The 16,407-nt window shown below is 45.4% G+C and overlaps 1 protein-coding gene across 1 annotated transcript in view; it reads left to right on the top strand.

Moving 5' to 3' along the window:
• Window positions 1–9,728: 9,728 nt before the first annotated feature.
• Window positions 9,729–16,407, top strand: part of TMED8 (transmembrane p24 trafficking protein family member 8) — a 17,427-nt gene continuing 10,748 nt past the window's right edge. The window contains exons 1-3 of the mRNA XM_026651369.2: window positions 9,729–9,899; window positions 13,601–13,679; window positions 15,902–16,031. Of these exons, the coding sequence (XP_026507154.1) occupies window positions 9,758–9,899; window positions 13,601–13,679; window positions 15,902–16,031 (351 nt within the window). The 5' untranslated portion in view covers window positions 9,729–9,757. The remainder of the gene's footprint in view (window positions 9,900–13,600; window positions 13,680–15,901; window positions 16,032–16,407) is intronic.

The raw sequence follows: 16,407 nt of genomic DNA, 5'->3' as shown, positions 1-16,407 counted from the left end.
AGTCAATAAGTTAGGTGCGCGTGTCAGGAGCTGTTGGAGGAAGCCATGCTGTTGGAGGAACTAAGCATTACAAATCCATATCAGGTGCAAAGAAGGAGGCCCTGAGGTAACGGTGAAGGAGATATTGAGTGGGGGCTGCTGTGGGGAAGTAGCCCAGGGAATTGTACACGTCCTATTTCCAAAAAGTCAGCTACCATAGCTGCTACTACAGTAACTCCTCACTTAAAGTCGTCCCAGTTAACGTTGTTACGTTGCTGATCAATTAGGGAGCATGCTCATTTAAAGTTGTGTAATGCTCCCTTCTAATGTCACAGCCGCCAGCTTTGTCCACTGCTTGCAGGAAGAGCAGCCTGCTGCAGCTAGCTGGTGGGGGCTTGGAACCAGGGTGAACTGGCAGCCCCCTATCAGCTCCCCACTCCCCTAAGTTCCCTGTGCAGCAGCTGCCTGCAGTTCAGCTGTGTCCCTCCCCCCACTGCCATGTGCTGCTCCTGCCCTCTGCCTTGGAGCTTCTCCCCGAGACTCCTGCTTGCTGTGCGGGGGGGAGGAGGGAAGGAAGAGGGGGGCTAATGTCAGGGTGTCCCCTCCCCCCTGCTCCTGCACCCCGCTTACCCCATCTTCCAGAGCAGGGGGGACAGACCAGTACTCAGGACGGAGGGAGCTTGCAGCAGCTGCCTATCAGCAAGCTGATCTAATTAACAAGGCAGTGTACTTAAGGGAAATGTGCATATCTCCCTCCATTCCTGCTGCCTTGTGTAGAGAGAGAGTTAACCCTTGAGGACTCAGCCAAGTGCTAGTTCATCATTTAGCAGTAAGGGAAATATCCCACCCTCTGACTCCTCCACCTCAACCAAGCTTCACAATCAACATCACTGTGTACCAGTATTAAATTGTTTGTTTAAAACTTATACTCTGTGTGTGTATGGATGTATATATGTTTGTATATGTATATATGTGTGTAATTTTTTTCACCAGACAAAATATATATATATATATATATATAGAGTCTTTTTTGTCTGCTGAAAAAAATTTCCCTGGAACCTAACCCCCTCATTTACATTAATTCTTATGGGGAAATTGGATTCACTTAACATTGTTTCGCTTAAAGTCACATTTTTCAGGAACATAACTACAACGTTAAGTGAGGAGTTACTGTATTAGGGACCCTGAGCTGGAGCCCGGAGTAGAGGGTGGGCCCGGGCTCCCCCTTCCCCGCCTCGATTAATCACTGAGACTGGAAGACAACAGAGACTGTGCGAGGGAGGGTTGCTTCTCCTCACCTCCCTTGCTGGCTTATGATGAAAATGGCTCAGGAGGCTGTGACCCTTGCCTCTAGAGAGAGAAGGGCTACGTGGGGGGGTGTCACAGTGAGCCTCTGAGGCTAGCGAAATCCGCCAGAAAGCGCGGGACCCACTGAGACAAGGACAGAGCTTTGTCACACCATCTGCAGTCTTGCCTATCTTGTGGCCACATAAAGGTCTTGGTAACACCCTCACAGAACATGAGTTGGCTACTGCTAAAATCTTTGGGGTCTCCCACTTTTACATGTGGTAGCTCTGAGTCCTCTCTCTGGAAAGGGTCACTGTTCAACAAAGTATTGGAGTCAGTGAGCCAACAAGCATGGCTGTTACTGAACAGTCCTGGAACCTAACAGTGATGACTGTCTGTCCCAGAGCGAGATGAGGAAAAAGTGGGAATTTGCGCTGCTTGCTCTTTAAATGTTTAGAGTAACACTGCAGATTCCACTAATCAGTGCATGTTTTTGTTTGTTTTGGTTTTCTATTAAACCTGCTTGCCTGGGAAGTTAGCACTGCCAGATAACTGCTTTATTTCAATCCAAGCTCACTTATTAAAATGGCATTTTGTCCTAAGACCTCAATTCAGAGTGTTGGGCACATTCACTTTCTGTAGCATTTTTGACAGGTAAGCAGGAGAGCAGCCTTACAGTGGCTGCAGTCCCACCACATTGGGTTTTGAACTAATAAGATCTCACACACTAAAGAGGATTGTACCTGTTCGGTATTTGGACTGGGGATCAAGGAAATCCCTGCTGCTGCAGAAAATGGTAGTGATGATTCGGTAGGAAGCATTTTTTCCTTTCAGTCAGGATTGAACCACCACTTAATCATAGTGCCAGGAGATGCCTTGCTGCTGAAAGTGTTGATGAGACCTAAAAGTGTAGGATGAGATGTAAAACCAAAATCCTAACCATGTAAAAGATTGCATGATACTTCTCTCCATGAGGAAAGGGATTCCTGCATTATATAGTTTGTAGAGCATCTTGAGATCCTTTACAACACAAGGCACTATATCATAAGGAAATTATTATATACATCACTTAACTCTTTAAACTTATTTCTGTGTGTGGGAGTAGTGAACGAGGTCAGCTGGATCTGTAATGGCAAAGACTAGAGTTTGGAGAAAAGCCTTATAATCTATCACCTGAGTTTGAGGAAAGCGGGTGTCAATGAAAGGTGATTAAGATTTATCTATGGTCTAGGTGATAACATGTGAAGTAGCAGCAGTTGATAGGTATTCAGACATGGCTGAACCACACAAAGCTCCTGCAATGGGGAAAAAGGAAACCTTTAGGATAATGTAACTGAACTAATGAGTTTGGCACCTGGCAATATCCCAGAGGGGTTTCTTTAGGAGTAGAAGTTTAAATGGCAAGCATGTTCAAGGGAGGGACTGTGCATGGCTGAGCATACTGTCAGCACTAAACAAATCACAGTATCGATGTGCCTTTCTTTAATCCGGAGAGGATGGAATTGTAGCTCCTTGAACAAAGGTGAGGGCGTCTGCTTTCACAGCAGTCTGGGCTTTTTACAAAGGTGGAATTGTAGCATATGGCTCTAATCCTGCTTCTTGGACAAACTGAGAGAAGGTGAGGGCATCAGCTTTTGCACCAGTTGGGGCTTTGTGTTCTAGAAACAAGCCCAGGTTGTCCCTGTAAGGGAGGGCAATGCTTCTGCTCCAGAGAGGCTCCTCAATCCCCAGCAGCTCTCGCACATGCCATGAAATCTCCTGAAATGCAAGAGGAAACATAAGGGAGCCTATTCTTAGTGTGGTGGCTACATTGATAGAGCTCTGTAGTGTAGAGCTGCACAGAAAAGAACTTCTGCCATTTCTCGTTTCAGAATGTTTTCCCTTCCATAATGTAGGAGCTGGAGAGTGATCTGGCAAGATGAGTCCAATGTGCAGTTATGATTAGAAAAAAGATTATGTAAAAACAGCACATTCTGATTACTCCAGGGATTTACTGTGTGTTGGAGTCACAGCTGCTGCCTTTTTTGCCCCAAACAGGTTTGTTTTGGTTTTTTTGACTACTATTAGCGCTTGCAGAGCAAACACAGCTATGGGTGAGGGAGCAGGATTCTTTCTTCTCTGCCTACTACAGCATCATCAACACTGTCTGCTAAATTGTGGCTGTAGAATTTTTATTACTGATGAGAATATAAGAGGCAGAAAGGCCCAGATGGATCAGCAGGGGCACTGCTCCCTAGAAAAATTATCTGACTTGTAACCTGAGCTAGCTGGACCTGGAACCATCAGTGGGAGGAGCCTGACTATAATTTTTAATATAGTCACTTTTCAGAATATAAATCTTGTCATTTAAAATCTTGATCAATTCACCTTTCGTGTTTCTAATCAGTTTTACTATTTGCTAAACCACATCCCATCGTGCAGTTTCAAGTGGGAGGCTGTTAGGGTCTTCTACCTGGTACTCTGGGTACCTTTGATATGATTTAAAATAACAATACTAGAACAAAACCAGCAGCAACCTGGAGAAACTCCAGCAAACCCCCAGCCCTAATGTAATCCCTCTAACAGGACTTCTCCACCAACACTCCACTCCTTGTAAACTGTAAAAGGCTTGAACAGTAAGGTTCTACAGTTCAACTGGTGCCCTCATAATCACTTCTAGCAAGTAGCCGGGTTTTGGTTACATACAGGCTTGCTGTGGTGTCTGAGTGTCATATACATAGGATTATAGCCTCACTGCAGCATCAATCAGAAATTGGGTTAGGTTCAGAGAGGAGACTCATTGAAAAACCTACGTGGGCCAGATTCTGCTCTTGGCTATACCAGCATCACTCCTTTGTACTCAGTGGAGTGATTTTCAATTTGTAACAGTATAGCTAAGAGCTGAATCTATGTGTCTTCAGTAATAACAAAGGAAACCAGGAAGATAATGGCCAAGGGTGGGGTTCTCAAAAATGCCTAAATTCCACTCTCTATCTGTGGGACACAGGTTCCTAACTCACGTAGGTGCTTTTAAAAATATTACCCCAAGTTCATTTTGCTCTGACTATACATTAGAACTAAAGGGTTAGAACTGTTCAGCCAGTCAAGAGTTAAGATTGGCCCAAATGCTTGGTGTTTTACAGCCTAAAGAACATAATGTTCAAATTCCTTCCACGGTGCATAAAGATTTTATCTCTTGTTGCTTGTGAGCTGCAAACTGTTTGAATTTCCAGCTCATGCCCTGTGATGGAGGCAACTGTAAATAATGAAGATCTGAAACAAAACTGTTATGGCTCTGCAAAAGCAGCCTATGGCCCATTTGAAGTTCAGTACCCTCTAGCTCACGAGGATGCAGCCAGCCAGCTCTTTTTATGTGACAAAGAAGGCAATGTACACATGCAGTCAAAGAATAAGAATCATGCCTAGTGGATTTAAAGTCCTTTTCAAACAATCCCCACAGCCTCACTATGAGATTGGGAAAGGATTTTACCCATTTTATAGGTGGGTAACTGATGTAAAGAGAGGTTGTTGCCCAAATTTTCAAACTCAGGTGTTTAAAGTTAGGCATCTAAATCAGTTACATGATTTTCAGAGGTGCTGAATGATTTAAACAGCTACAGCTCACAATGCGCATATATGGAACCCAGGTCACTTATGTGCCTAACAATATGGAATTAAATGTCTATGTTTAAATACCCACTTTTGAAAAATCTGGGTTAAGAAACTTGTTCAAGGTTACACAGAGTCAGTGGTAGAGCCAGAACTCACAAGGTCCAGGCTCGCTGTCCTGTTTTCTATTCACTTGATTATATAAAAACCTCAGTTAAGACCCCTGAAAAGGAAGACAGCTAGGGGCTCAGCTTTATGTAAGTAATGGGAATGGGGTGACTTAGCAATCAAGTTGCAAACCCCGAGAAGATAATAAGGTGACAAATGACAGTCAGCATGGAATTGTCAAGAACAAATCATGTCAAACCAACCTAATAGCCTTCTTTGACAGTTCACAACCCCTGTGAATAGGGGGAAGCGGTAGATGTGGTATATCTTGACTTAAGTAAGGATTTTGATAGTGTCTTGCATGACCTTCTCATAAACAAACTAGGGAAATACAACCTAGATGGAGATACAATAAGGTGGGTGCATAACTGATTGGAAAACCATTCCCAGAGAGTAGTTATCAGTGGCTCACAGTCAAGCCAGAGGGGCATATAAAGTGGGGTCCTGCAAGGATCAGTTCTGGGTCCAGTTCTATGCAATATCTTCATCAATGATTTAGATAATAGCATAGAGGGTACACTGATATAGTTTGTGGATGATACCAAGCTGGGAGGGGTTGCAAATACTTTAGGGGATAGGATTACAATTCAAAATGACCTGGAGAAATGGTCTGAAATAAATAGGATTAAATTCAATAAGAACAAATGCAAAGTACTTCACTTAGGAAGGAACAATCAGTTGCACACGTACAAAATCGGAAATGAGTGCCTAGGAAGGAGTACTGCAGAAAGGGATCTGGGGGTCCTAGTGGATCACAAGCTACATATGAGTCAACATTGTAACACTGTTGCAAAAAAAGCAAACATCATTCTGGGCTGTATTAGCAGGAGTGTTATAAGAAAGCCACATGAAGTAATTCTTCTGCTCTACTCCACACTGATTAGGCCTCAACTGGAGCATTGTGTCCGGTACTGGGTGCCACATTTCAGGAAAGATGTGGACAAACTGAAGAAAGTCCAGACAAGAGCAACAAAAATGATTAAAGATCTAGAAAACATGACCTATGAAGGACCTATTGGCTGTGTTTAGTCTGGAGAAGAGAAGACTTAGAAGGGTATGATAACAGTTTTCAAATACATAAAAGGTTGTTACAAGGAGGAGGGAGACAAATTATTCTCCTTAACCTCTGAGGATAGGACAAGAAGCAATGGGCTTAAATTGCAGCAAGGGGGGTTTAGGTTGGAAAAACTTCCTACTGTCAGGGTGGTTAAGCACTGAAATAAACTGCCCAGGGAGATTGTGGAATCTCCATCATTGGGGATTTTTAAAAGCAGGTTAGACAAACACCTGTAGGGATGGTCTAGATAATACTTAGTCCTGCCATGAGTGCAGGGGACTGGACTAGATGACCACTTGAGGACCCTTCCAGTCCTATGATTCTATGTGTGTCTTAAAAAAACTTATTTTGTTAAAGGCTCTGCTGGTTTAGGTAATGTATTTTGGTTGGGCATACAGAAAACATAGTCACATTCAATTGTAGCTAATGTTTTACCAGGTTAACTTTTTACTGCATTTCTCCTGCTGGAGCACTTGAATGTTATTATTTAAGTCAATACTAGTTTCTCAGCCATGGACTGAAAGTGAGGAAAGAAGAGCCTGATGGTTAATGTACAAGATAGAGACAGGATACCTCAGACTTGCTACATGACTCCGGGCAACTTCTTTCCTCTCTCACAACCCTATTTCAAAGTTGTGAAATGGGGATAGTAGTATCAGAGTTTCTGAGTTAACTGCACATCTGGACCCCTTGTGGCCTCCTCAGAGGCGCTCCACATAGGTCTTAGGAATCACCTTTCTTGGGGTGAAATCCCATGATTTGCTCCCTCCAGATGGGGGTCTTAGGCTGCAGACTCCTGCAATTCATTGTGATCATCTCAGTCGGTCTTACTTCAGTTCAGTTCTGCTCTCTCAGCAGCAATGACAGGGTTATTCAGTGACCAGCCAGCTTTCATAAAACAATGTACCATTTATTCAGAAAAAAAGTGTTTCAGAAAAAGTCAACAACAAACAGCTTATATGCATGCCTGGCTTGGCAAGTGGTCATCTACCTTCCACTTCAGGTCCACAGCAGAGCCTGTCTCTCTTGGACACAGTCAACATGCCTGTCAATTCTTGGATAGCATGTTAGTGATCCTCTCTTTAGGCCAGAGTTATATTTTATACAGTTTCAAGTCCTTTTGTTGTTTTAGGCCTTTTGAACCAGGTCAAACCAATCTGTGTTATTGGGGGGGAGGAGGGCACAGTGAGGAGACTGTGAAACTTCAAAAGACTTGTTCCAGTATTGGGGAGTAGAATTAATTTCATCCCCTCCCTGGCCAGAGATTTTAGTTCCTGCAGGAAGCATTCCTTGTCTGACCCATTTAGCCAGGAATACAATCACTAGCAAGCCCATGAAGATACATATAACATTAATACAGTAGTGTTTGAATATTCCATGCTTCCGTCAGTTTCTATAGTATTTGTCACAAACAGAATCTCGTTAGGGAGGCTGAAAATCTTTAACATCAATTTGCAGTTCTCTGATACCTTCCATTCAAAGCTCTCAAAGTTCTCTTTTGAGTATTATCAGTACACATTCCTATCGTTGGGCCATGCCTACGCACTCCATATAAGCTCAGAACCCTCTAGAAAGGCTCTGACCATTTGGGAGCTATATGGACCCTACCTTGAACCATGGAACATTTCATGTGAGGCTGCATAAGGTGAAGCCTCTGTCCATCCCCAATGCAGCAAGTAAAAATTCCTTCTGGTCCTTCCTTATTAGCTGATTTGGGGATCCTTTAGATGGGGATTTTTGTACAGTTTTAATTAGTGAAGACTAGTTTGTTGATTTTAAAAAATGGGATTTTGTAGATCATTTCCCCCCCCCCATATACACATCTCTTCATTAAGTGGTAGGACAAAGGTGGGCAAAACACTGGAGGTTTGACTGAGCACCCAGAAATGCAGGTGCAGATCCAAACTTCCTGACCCTGCTTCTCCACTCTTACATCACTTTTACACTAGTGAACTTCCATTGACTTCAGAAGAATTACACCACACAAAACCGGTGTAATGCAGTGAAGAATCACTATGTCTCCAAAGCTGGGTTGTAATTGTCAAACAAACAAGTGTTTGGGCAAGATTTCTGTTGTTTCCTACTTGTGCACACACAGGAAGTACTGCCACAACAGGCTTTCTTTCTCCTTTGTGGCCCTTCTGCCTCAGGTCCTAGATGGAAACCAGATGGGCATAAAAGCATGGAAATAATTTTTCTTTTAAAATACAACTTTTCTGAACTTCATAAAAGGTTTGGGGTCAGGGTTCATCTTGAGTTTTACATAAAGCTTCGGGAAGATTCTTACTGCAGCCAAAACAGTGTGCCCAGTCCTTGTGAGAAAAATATTGTTGCATTCTGTGTACCACATCCATCCAAACATCAGGTCTTGGGCAGGTTCTAGTTGTCCTATTGAGCATGAGTGTATAGAGCCTCCTATTATCATTAACAGAGCTGGAGCAGTGTTACATCTTGATGTAGGCAGAGAACAAACATGAACACTTGGAGATGGGATGGGAAATTACACTCCTAATGGAGGAAGGCATCTCTGTGTGTAGCACTCACCTTCATGTGGTCAAAGTCCGTTATGCCCATCTGTGGCAGGTTTGAGCAGTTAACGTGGATGAGTTTGCGGCCAGTGATGCAGTTAGTTGTAAAGCACTCCTGGCAGGAAAATCAGATGGAAACACTAGACAGCAGTGAGCAGTACTGCCAACCCCAAGCATTCAAAAACCAACATTTGTCAGCCTCCCCGCTGCCCAATCACGAGACTGGCGTAAAAGCAATGAGATCTTTAAAAATAATGGCTCTCCCCCCTTCTGGGTTCTGAGCCTTTGGGGGACGCTGGCTTTACTCTTCCCAGCTCTTCTCCGTCACCACCAGGGCTGGAAACTTGCCCTGAGCTTTCCAAGAACGCAGAGAGCCTGGGTGCTCTTGATGCCAGCTTCAGGGGCGCTGCCAGGCCGCAAGGCGGAGCAAGGGAAGCGGGAATTTCTCTCCAGCGAGGGCCCGCGGTTGCGCAGCCCGGTAGCGCCAAGCGATGGCACTGCGAGTGGGGTTAGTAACAGTCCGAGCTCGCCCCTCTCCGAGCCCCCAGCTGGCCGCGCAGCGCCCCGCTAGCTCACGGCCCCGCCCTCCTTGCCCCTGCCCCTCACCTCGTACTGAGGGAAGCCCAGCTGCCGAACCCACTCAGCCACCTCCAGGGGGCTCCAGGCGAGGCAGGCCGGGCCAGGCTGGGACTCGGATTCTTCGGGCCCCTGCTCGGACCCGGACTCCGGCTGAGGCCCGGTCTCCGATCCGGTTTCAGGCCCTGGCCCCCCGGACCCCTCCTCCTCCGGGATCTGCTCCATCTTGGGCGGCTACGCCCCGCCATAGAGCCATAGCAACGCGTCGGAACAGTCTCCATGGCGACCTCCACTTCCGGGCGTCTGGCAGCTATTTCCTTCCCCGCCAGGCCGGGCTCCGGTGTTACTGAAGCGCCGCCGTGCCGAGCAGTCCGCTCCGCCGCTGGGCATGCGCCGTGGAACTGGTCTAGGGAAGGCCCGGGCCGGGGGGCGATAGGCGCGTGGTGCCCAGGCGGTCTGCCCTCGGCTCTTTCCGCCCCAGGCTCGGCTCTTTCCGCCGGCGCCGTTTCCGCCTCTGGCCGCTGCTGACAGCCTCGGATCTTTCCGCCGCCTCGTCCCGCCTTGCCGGCTGCCCATGTCGGAGGTGCGGGTGGCTGCCGCCGGCTCCTCCTTCGAGCCCCCCGCGGCTGGGGAGCCGGGAGGCCGCCGCTGCTCCGTGTCCGAGGGGGACGCGCAGGGCCGCCGCTCACCTCCTGTTCCGCCTTCTGAGACTCCAGGTACTGGGGGGCACCGGGACGCGTCTCCCGCACTTGGACCCCGGGGCGCGGGCTCTTCCTGCTCCCCGCTCCGGTCCCTCGGGTGTATTGGCCGCTGCGCTCGGGGGCTGGGGTTGGGGGCTGGAGGAGCTGCTGTGGGGCAGTGCTGCAGGCCGCGGCTGAGGGACACCAGCTGAGCTGTGGGTTTGCAGCCTTCGCTGTGAAGCTGGGACTCGTGTGCACGGGGTGTGGCAGCCCAGCAGCGCCTCCCCGCGAGAGCACCGCGGGTTGATGGTGTTCCTTTCCTCCCTCCATCTCGCCTGCTCTCCCCTCTCCCAGGGTGGTATCTGTAGTGCTTGCCAGGCAGCCAAGGAAGTACAGTGCCTGTTACACCGCAAGGAGCAGTAATAGGGAGGGTGGGCTGGGAGTGGGCGCTTCCGAAGGGGATTTAGGAGCGATACAGCTAGTAACAAGGTAGTCTGCTTTCACTCTAGTTATGCTATTGCTGCAAAATCAGAGCTTTCTGCAGCTGCTACGTCCAGCCTTCTAGCACACTGTTTTCAGTACCCATCTTTAGAACCGGGTTGGCTGAGGCCTTGGGAAGAAGTTAACAAAGCTTCTTCTGAGGTCTGGGTATGTCTACACTGCGTAGCCTAGCCTGTGATGGTATAGCTATGTCAGCACAGTCCCCTAGGATATGTTTACACTACAGATCCTATGCTGACATAGCCCACTAGTATAGACGCAGCCCATGGAAGGAGTCTTTCTGTCAGTGTAGGAACACACCTCCCCGAACGATATTGTCTATGTCGACAGAAGCCCTTTTCCATCATAGCTGAAACTACACTTGGGGTTTTTGTTGGGTTCAAACCCATATGTGTTGGGTTTTTTCCACACCCCTCACTGATGTACCAATGCTGACATAACTGTTAAGCATAGACCAAGCCTAACTTGCCTCTTGATTGATACAGTTGTTTATCAGTAGTTGGTTTCCAACAGCCTCTATCCCTCAGGGTACTGGGTTGTTTCTCTGTTCCCTAGTGTACCAGCTGCTTTATATTTAGAGAAATGTACTATGGTGTAAGCATTGCCTCATGTAAGGGAGATAATAATAACTTTGATTTGCTTAAGTTCCTAGCACTTTGGTCTCCAGGCACCAGTAAAGACTCCACTACAATCTTTAGACTAACAAAGCAATACAGCTCATTACAGGGAACCAATTAAGTTTGTTTGGTTTTTGTTTGGTTTTAAAAAAGCAGCATTGTTTAGTGTAGGGTTAAGACTTGAGATTCCTAGATTCTAATTACATTTTTGCCACTGATTTACTGCGTAACCTGAGCAAGCCAGTTCCCCTCTCTTTGCCTCATTTTTTTTCATCTGTAAAATGTGGCTAGTAATACTGACCTTTCCCCCTGGGCTTATGAGATTTATTAAATGTTTGCTTAGCACAGTGGTATCCTCTAAAATGCACCGTAGACATGCAAAATGTTTAATACCTGATGTGAAATCGAAGGCACCTGCCATTGTGGTACCTAACCAACTATGGAGTTGAGTGTGGTAAGAGCTGCTGACCACATCCCATGTATCGCCTCAAGAGGGTAGGATGCTGGGCCTCCGTTTGAAGGGCCTGTGAGTCTAGAATTTATTTCTCCTTTGAAGCACAGGCAGAGAATGTCTATGGCATCTTTGAGAGCAAACCTTGGGACGTTTGTTTTCTCTCTGACTCTGTCAAGTGGGTGGTTTATTACTATATATGTGTGAGAGGAACATTCTCTTTCCACTGCCACCTTCCTATCTGCTGTCTTGGTCTCAACTTCTTTATTTTGTTATATGCAATGGTGTTTTAGCCATGGTGGTCCCAGGATATATGAGAGACAAGATGGGTGAGGTCCTATCTTTTATTGGACCGACTTTTATTGGGGAAAGAGAGAAGCTTTTGAGCTTACACAGAGTTCTTCTTTAGACCTTCAGAAGAGTTCTGTGTAAGCTCAAAAGCTTGTTTCTTTCAACAAGAGAAGTTGGTCCAATAAAATATATTATCTCACCCACCTTGTCTTGCTTTATTTTGTTATAGGCATTTCTGCATAAGGTGTTTACTACAGTATCTAAACCCAGTAATATCTATGACCACCCTCTAGTTCTCCGGAACGTCCCTATTCTCCCCAGTCTAGCACTCTCCCTCGTCTAATTCTCCTTTAATGTCCCCTTCTAAAAACTTCTTTATCTCTTTAGTTCATGATTGTGGGAAGCATTTTGTAATCCTGTGTCAGGTCACCAGATGAAACATTTCTCCCCACAACCAGACTTAGTAGCGTGGGGCTTGCCTGATTTAGCTTATCCGTCACTGCCAAATTGAGTCATATGACATGCAGTCTTGCTGGCTGTTGCTTTTTCAGGCCATATTTTCTCTAGCCCTTGGCAGTAAAATGTTCTCACACTGGTTACCAGGTAGAAGAGACGTTCTAGCTGTGCAGTAACTTCAACAGTTGTCGAATCATGAGAATGACAGATATAAAAGATCTGCTAGGTTCCCTCCAATCTGTTGCCGGGGGAGGGGCATGAAGTATTGTTTCCAGCGATTGGGATCTAGGCTGTTCACACAGTCTTTGTACGCAAGGAAGTTCCTTTTAGGTACTCTCCCTTGGAGAATCTTAGGGGGCCAGAATAGGAATGCACGAGCAATAAATTATAAAATCAACCTTGTCTATTGCTCTATTTATAAAGTTTGAGTGAATAGAATTTTCTCCATTACACAAGTCATGTCACTCCTCAGATTTTTAGAGGCTTATTCAGGTCCCAAATATAATGTACTTTAATGAGTGCATCTTCCAATAAAAGGCTCTTAACATCATGCTCTTTTTTTCTAAATGATCAGAGAACAGATAATTAATAAGCATAAAGATGAATAGTTGTTTGGATCCTATACCCAAACAAAACATTATAAGCTTGGGACAGTGGGTTTCAATCCATTTCTTGGTGGAAAAATGCTTTCCTTTAAAAGCAACAAAACAAATACCTCACAACCCTGGTACTAATTGGTCCCCTTGTTTGTTCTTGGCAGAAGAGAGGAATGGGCCTTAGACTAGAGTTTTGTTCTCATCTTTAAAAGCAGTCTCTCTAGATCAGATTGCAGAACATTGGCGATGGGGTATGCTGCCTGGACTGTTTCTGCTCTGTGGATCAGAGGCCTTTAATGTATGGGGCTATTAATCTGCTGTCTTTCACTAGCACCAAATTCCGTCTATGAAAAACAAAAGAGAATTCCTACTGTAATGCGCAACTTTAAAAATCTGTGTAATTGGGAGCCTGTCAGTGCCCAATTAATGATCTTCTATGGGTAATGGAAGCAGACAGCAAGACTGTAGAGCATGCACTGGAGTCATGTGGGGACAGAGCTTGCCCTGGGTTCTGGAAACTAGGGGGAAACCTGGAGCCTACATCTGAACAGAAATTTGTTTTGATAGTTTCTGACACAGGACATAGGGATCAATGTTATCTTTTCCCAAACACTCCACTGAGGGCCATTGAAAGCATTAAAAACACTTTCTGTCTGCTGTGGGGGAGGGATAGCATACGGCACAGAAGGTTGCCAGGCCCAGCTTTAGGCTCCAAGGCTGCATGACCTCGGTGACTCTGGATAGCTAGAGTTTTGCTTTATTGTCTGCACATTCTCAAAGGTTAAAAGCTGTTTCATCTTCTCTCCATCTTCCACCCATTGCTAGAGAATGAAGATTCAGCCCCAAAACCAGAATCTGCATCCCAGACAGTCGCCTCATCAGTGTCTGAGGCCTCACAGTGCAGGTAGGAAAAGATCTTTGTGTGATGACCCGCATTAAATGTTCCTCAACATCAGGGAAATAGAGGATAATCTGTCTCTCCCCCACCTCCTTCTGTATCAATCAGCGGTGTCTGGCAGCTGTTCCTCTCCAGGGCATTGGAGACCTCAACTTTCTGTTTTCAGGTTCTGTACACTGTAGACGATATTGGAAGAGCTATTCCTCTTGACTTGGGGTTATTTTAATGCTTATAAAATAGTAAAATATAACCCATGACTCACCTCAGGTTATTTGGATCACAGAACTAACTAACTTCCAACAGGAAATTGTCTGAGCTCTGGCTGAAGGATATTTTTAATAATTAAAAAATTTCTCACTGTATCTAATCCCCAAGGAAGTTGGACCGGAAACCTGCTTTTTTTGCTGCTGCTTTTTCAGTAACATTTATACTCTGAATATCAATTGTTTGGTTTATTATTGGAGGATTGCCGGTGGGCATTTGGCTGCATGCATCCTGGCTTTTGTTGGGGTGTTTGTGAACATTAGAGTTGCACACATTCAGCTTTTCTCTAAAACTGTTGAAAGCTTTGTCTTAACCTTCCCTTTCCTATCCCCAAAAAACACTCTCCCTCTCCCCCCCCCCCCCCAACACACACGCACAAACTTTCAGAAACAGATGAGTTAAATAGGTCAAAATTTGGGTCTCACCAGTTTAGTGTCCTCCTTTTAAAAATCCCTCACAAAAACCACAACTCGAGGTAATCCTGGCTTTGATGCTAATGAAATCTGCAGCACAGGAGAGACTGAGATTCCTGCTGCCTTCATAATTACAATTTCATCCAGAGAGACTGTACAGCAGCCCAGTTGTTGGCTTTTGCTTCAATCTGATTTTATCATATACTCTAGGTAATTATGGAATTTAATTTTCTTCAAAGAAACTAGTTGGGCATTAAGTAAAATGCCAACCTAAATTTTAAATCCATGTGACTGTTTCCTGATAAATCTGTTTAAGGCCTGAGGGTTTTTTGAAGGGAAGAGGGTGGTGGGCAATATGAAAAAGAGGCTTGAAGGGGGAGCCGACTTACTTTCTTCTGTTAAATCTGCTTACAAATTTTCTGCAACTCTTTTCACCCACTCCACAAAATCCAAAAGCTTCAGTGCTGTTTTTTTTTTTCCAAAAAATTCAAAGTCAGCCCCAGCACCTTGTGGGGAAGGCTGTGAACCTGACCTGTTGGACCCACCTACCAGGTTATTTAGCATGCATGTGTGCTAGAATGAGATTGAGCCCCAGCTTGGTCTGTGCCACCCACCTATTGATTTGAAAAGAAAACGTAGTGGAAAATGTTGGTACATAAATTCAAATGTTTGATTCAGGCTTCTAAAAGGATTGCTATAAACAGTTAAGTTTTGTAACAAAAACATATTTAAAAGGTCTCTTCTTTTTTTTTTTTTTTTTTTTAAACTTTCTTTTGCTCAGCCACCTAGTGGGGTTATCTCTGTATCCTGACAATCAGCTCATTTGAACCACTCTTTTAGTGGAAACTGGTGGTGGGACATGCCCTTTCTTCCAGCAAAAATGAGTTTAAGAGAATTTAGTTAGTTTTTGGTTCTTCCTGTTTTAGGGTCTAAGGTCGCATCCTCAAGGGAGTTCAGTTACAGAAACGACAGTCACGTCTGTCTTTTTCTAGCCTCCTCTTTATTTACAGAAACAGTACAGAAAGCATTGGAACTATTCTGTTTTTATTAGACACTTCCAACGTAGCTTGGAACAATCTGTCCCAGCATTACTCAAAGCACCTCATATTCCTAAAACTGAAAATTTTCTACCATTGGTGACTAGCAGGGAGAGAGTTACTTCTCTCTGAGATGCTACCACTGATCCCTGTCATCAGTGCAATGTTAGCAAAGTAGCCCTTCTACCAGTATGAAGGGAGTGTGGCTGGGCTCAACTGGAGTGAATTACTGCTACCTAAGGGACTATAAATGGGGAGTGAGCTCAGCAGAGTTGCTCACTCTGGCTTGGATGAGCTAAAGAGGACAGCTGTCTGGGGCTGAGGGTGGAACTTGGTTGAGAGAGAGCTTCTTGCTTTAATGCAGTGAATGCTGGCTCTAGGAAGCCCAGTTCCCTTAGTTTGTTTGCATTCCAGCCCCTGAGTGGGGTGGATCATCACCTGTCCTTGGCTCACCTGGTTCAGTGTCTCATGCTCTTCAAGCATCTTGAATTGATGTGCTATCTTTCTCCGAGAGGCCGCAGATTGGATCACCTGTGAATGTGCATGCTGCAGAGGATTCTAGAAAAGGTGATGGTACATCAGAGGACCAGGATGTGGCCGGACAAGGAGAGAAGCTGGCTGACCAGATCCAGCCCCCCAGGGAGGTAGGTGGCTTGCCACTTTTATTTCTGAAAGGCGAGACCGAGGCACTGCAGTGCTTCTTCCCATCTGCTGCTGAGCCTGCACGTGGGGAACTGGGGCTCTGAGCATTTAGTTATGGCTGTTTCTGTACAATGGGGGAGTTAGGAGTGACAATCTAACCTTTAAAACGCCGAATGTGTTTCTCTCCCCCGATGTATTGGACCAGTCCCTGCTCCCTTTCAGTTTCCACCATTCCTAAGGCTTCAAGACTATTCTCAGCTACTGGCTTTTGTCTAGTGCTTCAGGGAGTTCCTGTTAATTTTAAATAAACTAATATACAGTGTAACCCCTTTTGGGGTTTAGAGAGCATGGCCCCTTTAAATCTTTTTCCTGGGGGGG

Source organism: Terrapene carolina, unplaced genomic scaffold (genome assembly GCF_002925995.2).
Source record: "Terrapene carolina triunguis isolate 2854851 unplaced genomic scaffold, T_m_triunguis-2.0 Scaffold96, whole genome shotgun sequence".
NCBI lineage: Eukaryota > Metazoa > Chordata > Testudines > Emydidae > Terrapene > Terrapene triunguis.
The sequence above is the reverse complement of the archived record's forward strand: the minus strand, read 5'-3'. Positions and strand labels throughout refer to the sequence as shown.